General features: G+C 37.8%; 1 protein-coding gene across 2 annotated transcripts in view; it reads left to right on the top strand.

Annotated features, from left to right (window-relative positions):
- Positions 1–2,748: 2,748 nt before the first annotated feature.
- Positions 2,749–16,761, top strand: part of LOC137193670 (solute carrier family 12 member 7-like) — a 37,149-nt gene continuing 23,136 nt past the window's right edge. Inside the window, exons 1-3 of one of the 2 annotated variants that reach the window (XM_067604973.1) lie at positions 2,749–4,068; positions 15,233–15,321; positions 15,580–15,711. In XM_067604973.1, coding sequence (XP_067461074.1) covers positions 3,921–4,068; positions 15,233–15,321; positions 15,580–15,711 — 369 coding nt within the window. In that variant the 5' untranslated portion in view covers positions 2,749–3,920. The remainder of the gene's footprint in view (positions 4,069–15,232; positions 15,322–15,579; positions 15,712–16,761) is intronic. The other variant, XM_067604974.1, reaches the window with a different exon arrangement.

Genomic DNA, 16,761 nt, shown 5'->3' with positions numbered 1-16,761 from the left:
AAGAGGTCGTCCAAACCCTCCAGTATTTGCGCAGCTACCTGGTTTTGGAGTGGGGGAGTCTGTAAACAGGTAGAAATGCTACAAATAGAATCTAGCCACTTAAGAATATAGTCTTGAGGGAGGGCAGCCTGTTCCCAGGTCTGCGTCAGCACTGACCTTTTTGCTGTTTGCTAAAGGGATTTGATTTCACCTCTACCTCTCTCGCTTTCACTTTTTTTCAACATTCCCTCGTAAGCCACCTGAGGAGTATAAAATGGCAGTTTTGTGTAGGAAGGAGAAGCTGTGGTAGTTCAGTCATGGGCCAACTGATATCACACCAACGATAAGCTGATTCCAGCAAAGAAATGTTTGCCATTTTTGCGTAACACATGCAAACATGTATGCAGACATATTCACACATGCACACACTCACACAAACACACAGGATTTTGACAGAGGGGTGCAACATTTTTGGACCAAGTTGGAGTACAATGACGTAATCTAGAGTAGTTAGACAATATTAGATTATTATCGGTAGTGATGCACTTCCAAAGATACTATATACACATAAAGGAAAAATTTGTCTTTCCTCTTGCCTGTTCCACTGTGAGGTCAGAGATGAGTGCCTTGCTCAGAGACAGTTCAAGAGTGTAGCTGCTTGTTGTTACAAGACCATAAACCACTGAAATGTTTATCTCTGCTCATTACTACCTTCTGCTGTGCACCAGTGCTAAAACCTGTTGGCATTCGTCCTCCCACTGGTTGCTTACAAACTATAAATATACTTCCCTGTGAGTTATTCATTGACCTAACATGTTTTCAGTTTCTACTAGTCATTTGATTTTTAGCCATCACAAACCTACAGCACCCTCTGCTGGTATGACCTGGATAAACCTTCTTCTTTCCTCCTATCACTTTTTGTCATTAGTATGTAATAAAGAAGATTTATTATTTCTTAAAACCCTAGGGAGCTGGATTTGAATAATGAAGGTCAAAAAGGTAAGAAAAAATGAAAACTGAATGTAGACTCAGCTTTTGCCTTTTAAGAATGCAGCTGGGATGAAAAAGTAAAGGAAAAATGATATGCACAGCTAAATTTTAAACCACTTCCTAAACAAAGCTGAGCAAATAGCAGTTTTCTTTTGTGGTACCCAGTGTTGCTTTTGTGGCTGGGAGATGATCAGATATCGGGCCAGCTGTAGAAACGGTGTCTGCAGGTTAAACATGGGAAATGTTTGCTTTCACTCCCATTCCAATTGCCAGTTATGTTTATCAATGTCTACATTTCATGGCACACTATATTCCATACTAAACTATTACACGGTTCAGCAGTTTTGAAAGACTGTGAAGGCCTGAGGGCGAATAATCAGTCATCAAGACAAACATCTGGTCAAACATCTGGGCAGCCTGTATTTTACACATGCAAGAGATGAATAAATAATCCTCAGTCCAGCACATATACCTTCAAACACAGAAAGTCACTCCTCGGTGAGAACCGTGAATTAAAAGACTGAACAACAGCATCAGTCACAGTAAATATGCAGAAATGTGACTTGTACTATGTGACTTGAAGTTCACACTGACAAACTGCAAAATTGCAATGATGGTCTTATACCCTTCAAATGAAAAATTATGATTTACTTGGTAATGTCCCATTAAATTAATGTCTTTGTTTGCTTTCAGATAGGCTACTCATGATAATCATTATTCATTTGGAGCGTTGCAGTCACCAGTTTAACACCAAAGTAAAAGTCTGAGCCACAAAAGAGAGGGCTTTCAATATGCTGTAGGGGAAGGTTAAGCTACACTAAGCTAAGCTACAATACAATAAATTAAGATAAGCAAAGGTAAATTACACAAAGCAAGCTAATCTTGGCTAGTGTTTTACTAAGCTCCTACCCATATACTGTATGCCTGCTCAAAGATAAGAAAACCAAGATAAGTTAAAGCAGAATAAGCAAAATATGCTAATCTAAACAAAGCTAAGCTATGCTAGATAAGATGTTTGTCTGTCAGGAGAGCAAAGAGCAAAACCTTTAAAAAAAACAACAATTATATGTTCACTGATGAAGCCGCCTTCCTCAGGAAAAATGTGTACACCAGAAGTGAAGTTGTAGCTGTGGAATAAATAGAACAATTATGTTATTATTAAAACAGAGGATATAATGGCTTTAGGCTAAGGACAATCACCTACAGAAGAAAAGCAAAGTTACTTTTTTATTATTATTTATTTATTTATTTTAGATTCTATATTGTGTTCAGAGCATTGTGATGAGAAAATCAGATCAACTCACAACACAGTAGTAGTAGTAGTAGTAGTATATTTATTCAGTCATCATACAAACAATGCAATAAGTATAAATGGTTTATACAATATACAATCTAATAAATGATTAGTATAAACAGTCTAGACAGTGTAGACAAAGTCAACAGTCTATGCATTAAGTAGTGACTGAAAAGGCGCAGGCAGAAGCATAATGCTTATATATAATTATCCTACTTTCTTATCAATTTAAGCTACCCTCCAGAAATAAAAAGTAATAGTAAAAAAAATAATTCACACTTGTAACCCTCAAAAATAGTTTTATAAACCATTTTTTTTGAAAACCAAAAGCAAGTTACACATTTTTTAATTTATATTAGTATTGTTCCGTAATTTAACCCCAACATTTTCTTTTAATCCCTTTTTTTTAGCTTTCTGTACAGTAAACTTACAAACATCTCTCAAATTATATTTGAACTGCTGTATTGAAAAAAAAAACATTTGTACACAGTCTGGGAGTGACTTTGTTTTAGTTCTGAACATTATTTGTATTATTTTATAATATACCAAATCATTAAATACTGAGAAAATACTGATTGATAAAGACACCAAACTGATGGCTACATGCAAAAATATGCATTCCTACTGTTTACAGTACTCACTTTTTATTACTTGCCCTACTGAATGTCCTTCTAAAGGAAGTTTGCAGCACATCAAGATAAATGTCCCAACTGTTTAAGAGAACCTTGCATAAGAGTGACAAAATGATCATTCCCACAAACTGAAAACAATTCATGTTTACTTGTGTCCATTGTTATTCGAAGCTCAGTCCTTTCCTCTGTGGCTATTGTAATCTATGCTGGTACTTAGAATTCAAAGGAAAGTGTCCAAGGCTTTCAAGGTGTTTCCTTTGCTGGCACAATGTGTGTGTGCATATGTGAGTATAGTGCTTTTCTATGCTAGACATCAGCCTTTCACCCTTACCCATAATGCATTGTGGGAAAGGTAACGCCCATTTTGTTTACCTGGAGGAAACCAGAGACGGAAACTACCAGCCCGAAGGGAGAGGAGGAAACAAAACCAAAGCCAAAAGAACAGAAAAGACTTTGTATTTATATCTCATTCCTTACATATGAGTCAGTTGTTTCTTTTTCATTCAAGGTGGATTTTAATACAGACTTTGGAGTTGTTAATGTGGTTTGTTTCCTTACCTTTTGGCATTACAGACAAGGTGTGAGTGAGAGAAGTGGAACTGCCAGAGTAGAGGGAGGAGCTGCAGGGCTCTCCATGTATGGACTCCCAACTGTGTTCATATGGTAAACAGAGGGTCACATGGGGCAATAGTCTTGGAGCAGTGGGGAGAAAAGGGAGGGAAAGGAACAGGGAGAGAGAGGGAAGATATACACTGGAGGACTTTGGCCTGCCTCATGTGCAGGAGGCAGCACTTTCACCCTGAGTTTAAAGAACACTGGATCACACCGCAAAGAGAAAGAAAAACATTTGAAGTGAGTTGTGGTCAAACTGAAGTTTTGACTGCCTCATTGGGGCTCTCTTAGGGCTCTATTTCTTTCACCTTTGGATACTTTTTCACTTTCCTTTGAGGGGGGGAAGGTTCAACAGCTAGTGTCCTCCTGGTTCCTGTCACTGGACACCTCATCCGGGCAAGTAAAGCACCAAGATGCCCACCAACTTCACCGTAGTACCAGTGGAGGATGCGGAAGGAGACAGCAACAGCGCAGCTGAAGCTGGAGACAGTAAACCCGCCAGTCTGGGCAAAATTTTTGGGGAGGAAGATGATGAGGACAACTTGGAAGGACTTCATTCAGGTAGGAATAGGCATAAAACAAGATATCTGTTTTGGCTTGTAGGCATGCTCATATGCTAAAGGAGGTCAATTTTCAGTATCTGTTTATTACTGCTCGGGGTCATGTGAGAGCTGGAGCCTATCCCAGCATACACTGGGCAGAGGTTAGGGTTATGCGTAAGTTTGATAGACTGTATGCTACATTGTATAATTGTACACACGGAAGCACGCTGACACAAACAGTCAGATACATGTTATGACAGGCAAAGGTACACATGAACACCCACACGCAGTTTTTAAGTGACGCCATTCAACTAGCTAGAACTTGCAGGGCAGCTTGATTAGTGTGGTAGGAAGCAGGGACTGTGTTGTTACTTACATCTTTGCATTTCTGATTGATGGTTGGGGCTCTTCACTATATGGCTTTAGCGCAGGGCTCTATGTCTATTGTAACTATTGCAGTACTACAGAAGCAGTGCAATTTAGAAAAAAGGGTTTCAAATTTTTAGGCTGGCATACAAACTGCGCAGCAAATATAGAGTAACTGCACTCTGCCTTTGGATAATCTCTACAAAATGTCAGGGAAAATGCAGTATCTATTGACACAATTTCAGCTTTCTAGTCCAATTTAACTGGTGTGTTTAAGAAAATAAACTTTACTGTTATTATTTACAGTTCATAGTTGATAGGAATTAAATCTCTGTTTTGCTGGGTGTCTGTCTGTCTATTATTGATATTTTAACCTCACCAAATCACACTTATGTCTTCTAAGCTAGTTACCATTAGCAGGAGTTTAGTTAGGCTTTCTCCTCAGTCATGTTTTGATTTAGTTACTGCCTTATTTAGTTATGTGGATTAACAAACTGGAAAACCATATTTTTCATTTACATTATATTAGCTAGAGAAATATCAATAAGTACATTTATTTTAGCTGTAGCTAAGTCCAGTGGTGGCTATCTCACCAGCTAGCTTTCACTTGATATAGCTGACTTGCTCTCTCTGTGGCAGTGTGATCCAAATAACTGAAACACTAATGGCATATCTATATCTATATCTATCCATCTATCTATCTATCTATCTATAGATATATATATATATATATAAACTAGCAATATGACATTGCTATGACATTGACAAACCCACTTATTTATTTGTTTTGTTTTGCCTTTGAAGTGCATCTGCAAGCTATTTTGCAGCATAATCCACCATAATGTGGGAACAATGTCATGTTTTCTATAAACTACTTTACAGTGTAGTATTGGGACATTATTAGTCCAGTTGTATAATAAGGTATAAGCATGTGTGAAATATAAAACTATAAGGGAGTGGAAACACAAGGGGTCAAAAGTTGTTCTGGTTGGAAAACAAACCAGCCTTAAGTTGACAAAGTTGAAATTCTTTTTTGTTTGTGTGTGGATTATGCAGAAGAGTCTTATATGCTTAGGCTGAGTGTTTTGGTAGTAGATTATTTTGTGTGGGTGGAATTATAATGGTCTATCTGGGTTCAGTGAAGGTCTGAGATACTTAGAATTAATTACATCCCACCTGGTAAAACCATAATGTAAAACTGAACTAAATTAGAACACACAAGAGCACACATTAAAGCACACAAAAATGCAGCTCTAATAAAACTAAATGTTGTCAAAGTGAGCAAATGATATCAGATCTGTTGATATCAGACACATTATGTCGCCAGTAATCAGTGTCAGAAACCAGCCATATGTCAGTGTTGAGCAAAATTTAAGAAAACTGAAGAAAACAGTACTTAAATATTTTTTTTGTCTTCATGTAATGTTGGACATAAGCCATGTTTTTAGATGAAATATTAAAAATGAACAAGGAAATGTTGAAATGATAGGTAGTCTACAGTAGCTCATGAGAGAGACAACAAGTATGACACGTATTGAGCCCACAATGGGAAGAGGCATCATGTTTGTAAAGATGAAAAGTTAAATTGTGGAGGTTGGGTCTTCTATATTAAAGTTAACCTGATCAAAAATCAGTTCTGGCTGATGAAAATGTTTGCATTAAAATTTCCAAAATGTCACTGAACACAAGTCAACATCTTGTCAGGTTTCACTCTGTTACTGTGCCGTTTTATATGGCTTTATTATGTTAGGAAAGGACTGCAAGTTATTTTCTGTAAAAAAAAATCAAAGTAGACAGGACCAAGTAAAATGTCAGTTACACTTCATACACTGCTAAGGTCTCAGCTGCATTACCATTGCATCATATGGTATGGTACAATTAAGCTTATTTGTCTTGTGCAGACTGCTATAAAGGTTGTAGGGAGGAACCATTCTATTCACTTTATATATGAGAAGTTGGAGTTTAGAGAGGGACAGAAAAATGATCTATCCCACATTCTTCACTCTGAATATTTGAGTGTTTGCCCTCTGGCCACTGATTTAGAGTTCCAAAATGCAGCCTGAACTGTCATAAAAAGTCATTTGTTCCATCAGCCATTAAGATTTTAAATAGCAGCAGTTAAATGCTGGTGGAACATTGCATGGTCACAGAACACTTATAGTAGCGTCTACAAATACTTAAATTGTTGTTTTTATGTTGAACATGCAATGTTCTGGTACAATGTACAATACTAGTGCAGTATTGTTTTACTAGTTTTATAAGTTGTATTGGTTGTATTGATTTAATTGGACTAGTGTTTTTAATGTATGAATGATTGTAGGGACATTGCCAAGTAGTAAGGGGATCTGGTGGCTCTTATGCAGTTGAGGGCAATTTGCTGGCATGGTTTGGGTCCATTTGGCCCCTTAGTAGGAAGGGTCACTGCAAATCAATACAAAGTTTTTCTGAGTGATCACCTTTATCCTATGATGAAACATTTCTGTCCTGATGGGAGTGGTCGCTTCCAGGATGACAATGCCCCAATTCACAGGGCATGAGGGGTCACTGAATGGTTTGATGAGTATGAATTCATTCCTCCAGAGACTTGTAATCAATGAATGGAAGAACATCATTCTTCTAAAAAATATTCCCTCATTTGGTTTTGATGATGGTGGTGGAGAGCGCCGTCTAACACGTCAGTCCAAAATCTCCCATAAGTGTTCAATTGGGTTGAGATCTGGTGACTGCAAAGGTCATAGCATATGATTCACATCATTTTCATACTCATCAAACCATTCAGTGACCCCTCGTGCCCTGTGAATTGGGGCATTGTCATCTTGGAAGAGACCACTCCCATCAGCATAGAAATGTTTCATCATAGGATAAAGGTGATCACTCAGAACAACTTTGTATTGATTTGCAGTGACCCTTCCTTCTAAGGTGACAAGTGGACCCAAACCATGCCAGCAAAATGCCCCCCAAAGCATAAAATAGCCACCAGATCCCCTCACTGTAGGGGTCAAACATTCAGACCTGTACCGGTTTTTCCTTTAATATGTCACCTGTCTATATATCAGAGATACATGCACTGTGATGCAGCCCCCCAAAAATTCAAACTACAATAAAGTATATTGATAGAAAAATCCATGTATTAGTTAAGTAGGTATGGTCATATGTATGTATATATTTGGCGGCAGGGCCTTGAGGGGAACACTATGATAGTTATATGGTAAAAATTACCAAATAGACAGGTTGGTTGAAGTCAAGTGTCTCTTTAATTCAAACCAAACATATGTTGTTGACACGGAGAGTCCGCAGAGTCTCCGTGGAGAATTCTGACAAGACAAAGGAAAGTCACTAGTATATATTGACGGCCTTGATGCCCTGGGGAGGCACCTTTAGTTGTTTACAGATTCCTTCTAACAGACCTTGACAAAGCTTTACAGAGCTCTCCCTTCCACATGATGACCATGATGTCCATATAACTATCATAGTGTTCCCCTCAAGGCCCTGCCGCCAAATATATACATACATATGACCATACCTACTTAACTAATACATGGATTTTTCTATCATATATCTTATCTTGATCAAGTCAGTTCATCAATCAGATTTTAGTCAGGTCAGATTTCCTAGAAGGATTGTGTGCTGAATACCCAAAGCATTTGTTGTGACTCACTGTTGCATTATCTGACCTGGGGCCGTATTCATAAAGCTAGTACAAAGAGTTGCTCCTAGTGACGAAATTCTAAGAAAATTCCTAGAATTATGATGTTTTCTAAGAATTTCCCCTTACAGTTAAGACTAGATCCTAATGAAGATAATAGTTATCCACAAAGCATCTTAGCCCTTAAGAGAGCTCCTAGATCGTGCAGGGATAATGTTTGTGGTCGATCTCATTACAGATGCGCTGACATCTCCCACCCAACCTTATATAGACTGTCCAGCAATCACAGAAATTGATAAAAACTGAACCATTTTTCCTCCGTTAGTATCAAATAGATTGAGTACTAAAATGACCAGCATGATAAACAAATGTAAGAAAATAAATATAACAACTATTAGTATGTGAATAGGCTACTGCACAAGTAGGCCTGTGTTGTAAAACATTTCATAGGCTACTTTTAAAGTATGACTTACAATTTATTCAACAGAGATGTTCATTACATAAAATAGTATTTATAATTACACCATGTTTTAATAGAGACTAAATTCTATGATTAGGTCTATCAATTTCACTGTTCATTCTATGCCCATTATCACTAAGAGTGTATTTTTCTTTCTTTTTTTTTTTTTTTTGATCAACCAATCACACCTTCTAAAAGAATGAGTCACACCTAGGAAGGGGGTCAACGACACCTCCCTTCCTTGCTCAGAGTTGCTCTGAGAATTTTTCTAAATCACTCCTAAGCTATGAAATTTTTAGGCTAAGTTAGGAGCTCTCAGAGAGTATTCTCAAAATGATTGTGAATACGGTCCCTGATAATGAGTAACATTATGACAGAATGTGGTGTGTTCACTGGCCAAGTTGCTACACCTGTTAAATTCCACAGTGTGTTGACCACATGCTTTTGCCCTAGACAAAGCAATTAATTCCTAAAAACCTCCACAGCTACATGTGTTAACCAGACAATTCCTGTTTAGCAGGAAGCAATGGTCCATTTTATGTTGCAACAGCCTTCCCTGAGGTTATCTGTAAACTCATCTCAGTTTGAACATAAGGTTGTTCAGAGGGTTGTTAGAATGTTCAATCAAGTCCAATGTTCAGAAAAGTAACAGCCAGTACGAAACCATTCATTCAGCCAAATTTCCTCAAAACACTATATGACCTGTTTGTACATGTAGTCTGAATCAGAGTATTGAGGAATTCAATAAAGTTGCCCTTGGGCAAAGCTTAATTCATTTTAGCTGGAAGGTTAGGATCTCAGAGTGTAACTATCTGGCACTGTTTAGCTAAATTATGATTTTGCACAGCAGCTCCTGGAAATTAAAGCGATAAATTAATCCTAAAAAGGTTTCAACAAAAAAGCCTTTCTTAAGCACCCAAATGTTCAGCTCCTTTCCTTTAAGGGAAAGGCTTTCATGAGTGGAAAGGCTTTTTTTTGGTATATCATCATATCATATGATGACAGACAACTCTGCACTTCCTGTTTGTAATAATTTGAACTTTCTGTAAAATTGGTGGAGTGCCTTTAAAAAAAAAAAAAAACAGATGATGGGAAAATATCCCCCCAAAACAAAATAAGCTCTCCTTACTGAGAGATCTGTAAACTAAAAGAAAAAACTTTCATTAGTGGGAGTACAGAGGTCATTTCTACCATTTATGTCTTTCACTCTCAAGACGGATTTTACAGAACATGCAGCACACAGAAGTGGCCACACCCACGTACGCACACACAGTGCTGATTAGCCAAGATGCCATCTGTATACAGTAAACAATAACATGTCAGTACCATCATTTTCCAAAGCAGTAACCTCTGACCAGTGTTGTGTTTCATATTTCCCACTATCTGCTTATATGATTATTCCATAAAGGCTGCACACAACACATTTGGAAGTTTGGCAGGTCTTGAAGAGATCTGTATTAATTGTTAATTAAGTCAAACCAAAAAGTGTAAACCTTAACTCTTTGTTTAAATCCAGTGGCCGGAGAGTGAAATGGAATATTAAATGTTTCATCAAACCTCTATTGTCATGCCCGAGGAGCACTGCCAGTGCCACCTTGTCATGACAGTCACCCCTATCTCTGTTAGTATGCACACCTTTCAGACTCCTGGTCTCCTGTCAGGGCTATGATGACTTTATAATCATATCAGACAAAGTAATCAATGAGACAAACTACCAAAAAGTCTTGATTTTGTTTGTGAGGAGACATTAGTTTTACTCCTACGTCATGTCCTTTCCTCTTGGCATTTAAGACTGAACACTTCTAGTGATTTTTGCTGGAAACTGGACTGCGGAAAAGGATGTTCATCATCATGTGTAGTATTGTTTCACATGTGTTTGCCCGGAGGGTTGGGCTAAATGCCATCCTGCTCTAAAACCTCTCCCTTGCAGTGATTGTAAAGGAAGTTCATTTTTATTTAAGTCTCGTGTGACTTTTGTTTCGTTGGATTGTGACTCAACAAGCCGGTTTGACTCTCAGAATTGTATGTACTGTTGTTAGGCTGTGCATGGTTAGGATTATGGGTTGGTCACAATGTACATTAACTCTATGACCTTTGAGTTGCTTCCATTATTTCTACTAGACCCATTATACAACAGAGACATTCTTCCTCAAATCTGCTGACTATTTTCCACAGCATACCTTTTGCACTTCACCACTCATGCTGATAACTCGAAATGGCAGCAGTAAAGAACTTTTTAACCTCAATACACTAAAATTCCTGCAAGGTGACCTCAATTCACTGATCATGTTCACTAACCCAACTGGTCTTTCAGACAAGAGAGACAAAAGAACTAAGCTTTATGACTCAGCTGTTCTCATGAAAGGAGCTGTCTTTCTGTGTTGTGCAGTAGATTGCAAGGATATTGCTGTTAAATTGGATTTATAACTTCATGTGGGCACCTTTCTACACTTTCTGATGTGTGATGGGGGTGTCATGCAGAGAGAAGGAAGCAGTGGACACAGGGTTTCTGGATTGTGGTTGAGATCTGGTAAACTTTTTCTTAGAAAATATATTCTAGTGCAAAAAATTATCATCTAACAATGACAATATAATATATATACAAAATAAAGATTACTGTAAATTTAAATGAAATACAGCAACCTTAGCATATTATATACTGTGTGAAAATAAATTACCAACATAAAAATAAATTATCAAGGAAAATGTAAAGGAAACGGAAAAGCTAATGCTCCAGTGCACAGCAAGCTAGCCAAAAATACAGTCAATATTTCAAACACAAGTGCTCCCCACCCAAACTCATGCTGTAATGTAGGTTAATATCTCAATAAACAGATTAGATGAGCAGATTAATTGGATGGGTGGTTTCAGTTCTGATATTTTATGATGCTGTAGGCCACTGTTCACACTGCTTACCTTACTGGGTAGTGCATGAAAACTGCTGAATTCTCTGGGGAATATATAGCTCAACAGCATCACTTAGTGGTTTGTTCAGGATAATAAGACATTCCTTTTTTTCCTCCTTTGTATTACATATTGTGATGTACATGGTAAACAGCATTGTGAGTCTGCAGGACACTGTTGTCATCCATACAGCAATATGGACCTCTGCTGGTTAACATGATTATTGCATGGGAAGGAGCTCATATCTTGTCATTTGTTATTTATGTGTATATGTATGTGTGTGTGTGTGTGTGTGTGTGTGTGTGTGTGTGTGTGTGTGTGTGTGAGAGAGAGAGAGAGAGAGAGAGAGATTTTTAAGGTCTGCCAATTAATGGATTAATAAATAAATCCAATAACCAAGGCTTTGTGTGCAATCAACTAATTGGTTGATCTAACACCAAGGTTGGGGTTAGTTTTAGGGAATGAATCTTCAATGAATGTCTCACACACACACACACACACACATACAGCAGTACATACAGTATTTACGTATTCGCTTGATTCCAAAGTCCAACAGACAGCTCAACAATACTATGACATTATTACAAGGCACTGCCCTAAAGTGTGTGTATATTGCTAAATATGTAGAATGCAGGGTTTATTGGAAAAAAGAAGAAAGAGAGGAGTCAGTCAGACAGACAGACAGACAGTCCAACCATCAGATTTATACTTGTCTGCAAAGTGTATGTGTGTATGTGTGCGTGTGTGTCACATTGTATCAACTGTATGTGGTCAATGTCTTGATATTGAACAAATGTCCTTAGACCTACAGACTGCAAAACTTAACCTGACAATGTTCTGGTAAGTCTCTCTGTGTGTACTATATACTAGTTATGTTGTGTGGATATCAATCTATTCACAGAGTCACACTTCATATAGGGGACAAAAAAGTCACCATAACATAAATCATTACATTTTAGGGGGAGGTTAAGGTAAGGTAAGGGTTAGTTTAAGGTTAGGGTTTGTCTCCAGGAAATGAATGTAAGTGAATGTAATGAAGTGATGGAAACACAACTGTATGTGTGTGTGCCAATTTGAGTTGTAGACCTTGGCAGTGAGGATATTTTTGGAAAGTGAGGGTTTTTTAGTCAGTCATCACTTTGGAACAGACCTTCTGTTTCACAGTTACGGTTAGAATTGGGTTTAGGTTCAGTTTAGGGTAAGGGTTATGGTTTAGTTTTAGAAATAGGCTAGGGAATGCATTATGTCAATAAGTGTCTCACAAGGATAGAAATGCAAAAAAGTGTGTGTGCGTGTGTGTGTGTGTGTGTGTGTGTGTGTGTGTGTGTGTGTGTGTGTGTGTGTGTGTGTGTGTGTGTGTATGCGTGTGTATCAATAATTACCACATTACTGTTGTTTTCACACCATATCCTGCCTCCAGGTGTCACATCACTGAGGTGGACATTCAAAGGTAGTCCATGCTGTCTGGCACCTCTAAATATTTCCGATACAGCATGAGTTATGAAATATGGATCAATGTGACACAGTTAAGTACAGATGAGCTGCTTTCTTGTTTATAACTACTGGGTACTTGTCACCAGTAAAACTGTCACCAGTAAAACTGTCTGATGACCTACAGGGTGACAAGTGTGAGGGATAATGGGATTTTCTCTGAACATGCAAACAATGACATGTTCTTTACACTGTGATCTGAAATATCTTGTTCTGTTAGATTAAACATATTTACGTCATGGTCCATCACAAGCTATCTGTGATATAGTCTGTTGAGATAGTATAACTAAATATTTGGCCACTCCTTATGCAAAGGAGGGCAGACCAGTCGTCCTACTTCCCTGTTTCCAGGGTTCAGTCTAATGCATTCCCTTGAGTCATTAACATGCCCAGACAATAAGATCAACAGTTTAGGATGGAGACAAAGTGGCTGCAGAATGCAGCAAAACTAACATAGATTACAGATCTAACCCTGACCCTAACCTCTGCACACTGGGTTTTAGATTTCCCCTCAGCAAAGGATCTGGCTCAGAGCTTTAACCGACTGTGGGCATGAATGAAGGAAAAATCAGCATTCATCCTTGAATAATCTTCCCAGCTCATCAGTGCATGCTACATTTTCTTACAATGTTCACCATGTCATGTGCATCCACAGTACACTGTTCTTCTTATTAACTGCTCTTCAGTGATCTCTGAACCACTGTTAGGCCTTGGGTTCTTCAAGGCAATAAAGATGAGCCAACAACAGTGTGATCTAGTGTGATAATATACCAAACCTAATAGTCTGAGACCACTGCATGACAACCAGGGGCAAGAGAAACCAAAATGAGAAGCAGCTTAAAAGTCACATCTCAACATTACTCTATGCTGCTTTGTCTTTTCAAGACTCAAGAACTGATTTTAGCAAGAGGCTAAACTGTGGGCAAAGCCTAAATTTGTTTTCCAAAAACTGAAACAATTCACCCATAACTGTTTATTGATGGAGATGTCAATAAACAGTACTGGACCTTCTTATCATCAAGTTCCGGAATAAACATCTGCTGTGTCATAAAATGTGGTTTTAGATTATGGATTGTGGCCAGATGTTGGATGGTTCACTGGTCCCAAACATCATGCTAGTTTTACACAGGTTAAAACAAATACACCCTAAATCAGGCGAGTTCAATGGTATCATTCCATAGCATCCATATGAATTTTAGTATTATTAGTTAGTCTAATTTATTCACAATGACCTCATAGCTAACAAGATGGTAATTTAAGTCTGCCAGAGTGTAATAAATTTAACAAATTTGCAAATTAAACTAATGTTACAACACTAGCACTAGCTTACATAATGTTGCTAATATTCCTTTAGCTCAATATTCTGTTAAAGAATAACTGAAATAACAGAAATATGCTGGCCATCTCTGTTTTCTGTTACGATTATTTTTTTTTACAGATTGAGTGTACAGTTCTCCATGAGTGTAGTTCGATCCAGCAGTAGGTCAAAAATATAATCAGCAAGGACACTAGATAATGGCCGGTTATCTGGTGAAGTTTTTCCTCAAAATAAGATATTTGTCAACTAAAAATATGTCATTACATTTTTATTGAATAAAACAATAATAATGTGGCATTGCACTTACTGATAACAGCAAGGTGTCTTTTGGTAACACTGGTAACATAAGTTACAAGTCAAAACAAGACAAAAGCTAATGATTTCTGAATAATGACCTGTAGCTGTCCCACCTAATGTTAGCTTCACAGGACGAGCTGCTTCCCAGCTTTTGGTTCTGGAGGACCAGATTGTGTTTGGTTTGGTTTATTGACTACAATAACTATCTGTTTAAATGTTTAACTGAGAATTTCCAACTAGCTTGTTAATGTTATCTGCCGCCGGTCAATTGGATACCAAATATCACAGCAACAAACCGCCTCTCTAACCGCTAACTTAACTTACCTGTCTGAAAATTACGGTATACAATCACTTTATAGATTGTTTCATGAAAGATTCATCACACAGCCTACTACCTTTGTTTGTGTTGTTTTCATTCCCCATGAAACCATCTATGGTTAACCTATACAGTTCAGACACTGACTTGCTGACAGTGTACCAACAAGACAAGCAGTGAGTGTCATTGTGCCAGAAAGCAGTTGATAAGTGAAGGAAATTCAGTGTTGTCAGCCACCGTGAATAACTTGGCACCCCTTACAAACTTTCAGTCTGGTCGAAGTGGAGACGAATGGCAAACTGCTGCTTTTATTCTGTTCATGTTTCTGTATCTATACTGTGCATCTTACCATAGCTTATGGGTATTTTCCTTTGTATTGCACCAGGAGATGAAAGCCAGAGAGAGTCCAGTCCATTCATCAACTCAGACAAGGACAGAGAACAGTACGATGGCAAGAACATGGCCCTGTTTGAGGTAATACTTAAAAAAGAAGTCCTTTCTATACTGCAGTCAAATAGGCTGGTGTATCAAAAGCAAACACATTGTGGTTGACCATCTGTGCTATATGATTTATTTAACCTCAGTCTTATGCTGATAAGACTTATCAGCATAAGACTGAGGTTGTGTTCCACAGATTTCAGGTGTATGAATGTGTTGATAAAAAAAAGAATGTGCATGTTTTCGTAGCTTATTTTATTCATAATACATGTGTTTTTCTGTGTCTCTCTACAGGAAGAAATGGACAGTAATCCTATGGTTTCATCTCTTCTCAGCAAGTTGGCCAACTACACCAACCTGACCCAAGGTGTTCGAGAGCACGAGGAGGCTGAGTACGAGGATGGGGTCAGGAAGGTCACTGTCATGGTACGAATTTCCTTTTTTTAACCAACCTTCCAATACTGAAAGGAAGAGATGAGCCCACATAATCTTTTAAACAGGGATTATTAGTTTTGATTTTTATGCAGCCAGCACACTTGCTGCAGCAACCAACCCTTGCAGTTTTGCTAGGCAGGTAGACTCATTGAACCTTTAAAACATACTGACATGGTTGGATAATATCCTATGGGGCCATGGGACAAAAGCTTGTTGTTGGGCCCTTATTGACCTGCACTATACATGGTGGTACTCTAGAGATTTAATGATTAGGTCATTAATTAGTATTAGAAAGAAAATTATCAAATATTAAATATTATAATTTTTTAATGCCAAAAATCACAGGTAGCAGCTTCTCAAATGTGCCTATTTGCTAGTTTTGCCAGTTTTCCCATGGCAGTAAACTGAACATCTTTGGGTTTGTGACTGTTGGTCAGACAAACCAAGTGATTTGAATGAACAGTCGTCAGACCTGCTGATAAAAAAAGTTATTGTTGATTGCAACCTTACAGTAATCCTATGATCCTATGATTACAAATAAGCATAATGTAACTAAAACAATTACTGTCTTAGAGCATTTTTACACATTTTTTCCCACCTTTCATAGTTGTAACATTTCTAACAAATGTGTGATTAATCAAATTAGGTAGGCCCAATTTAGTAAACCTGGGCTTTTGGGGCCCCTTGTGTGTCCTTGTTCTGAGTTGTTTCATCTCTTTTTTACTTCTGCTTTATTGGCTTTGTTTAAATGTGTGTACCAGTGTGTCTCTCTCTCTAAACTCTGCTTGCTTTTGCTCAGCCACCACTCTGTTTAAGTATGAATACTTGACTCTATAAGATCAATTCATTGTCTCTGAAGTTAAATGGTGAATCTGCATTGAAAAAGCTTAGTAATTACAGTACCAGTCAAAAGTTTGGACACACTTTCTCATTCAAGGGAATGAGAAAACCATGAATGGTTCAATAAATCATGTGAAGGATTTTCTATATTTCACAGAAAATTGGGATGTGATAGTAAATTGTTATACTGAGACAAATGTA

The sequence above is a fragment of the Thunnus thynnus genome, chromosome 12 (genome assembly GCF_963924715.1).
Source record: "Thunnus thynnus chromosome 12, fThuThy2.1, whole genome shotgun sequence".
NCBI lineage: Eukaryota > Metazoa > Chordata > Actinopteri > Scombriformes > Scombridae > Thunnus > Thunnus thynnus.
This window is presented reverse-complemented; position numbering and strand designations above follow the sequence as displayed.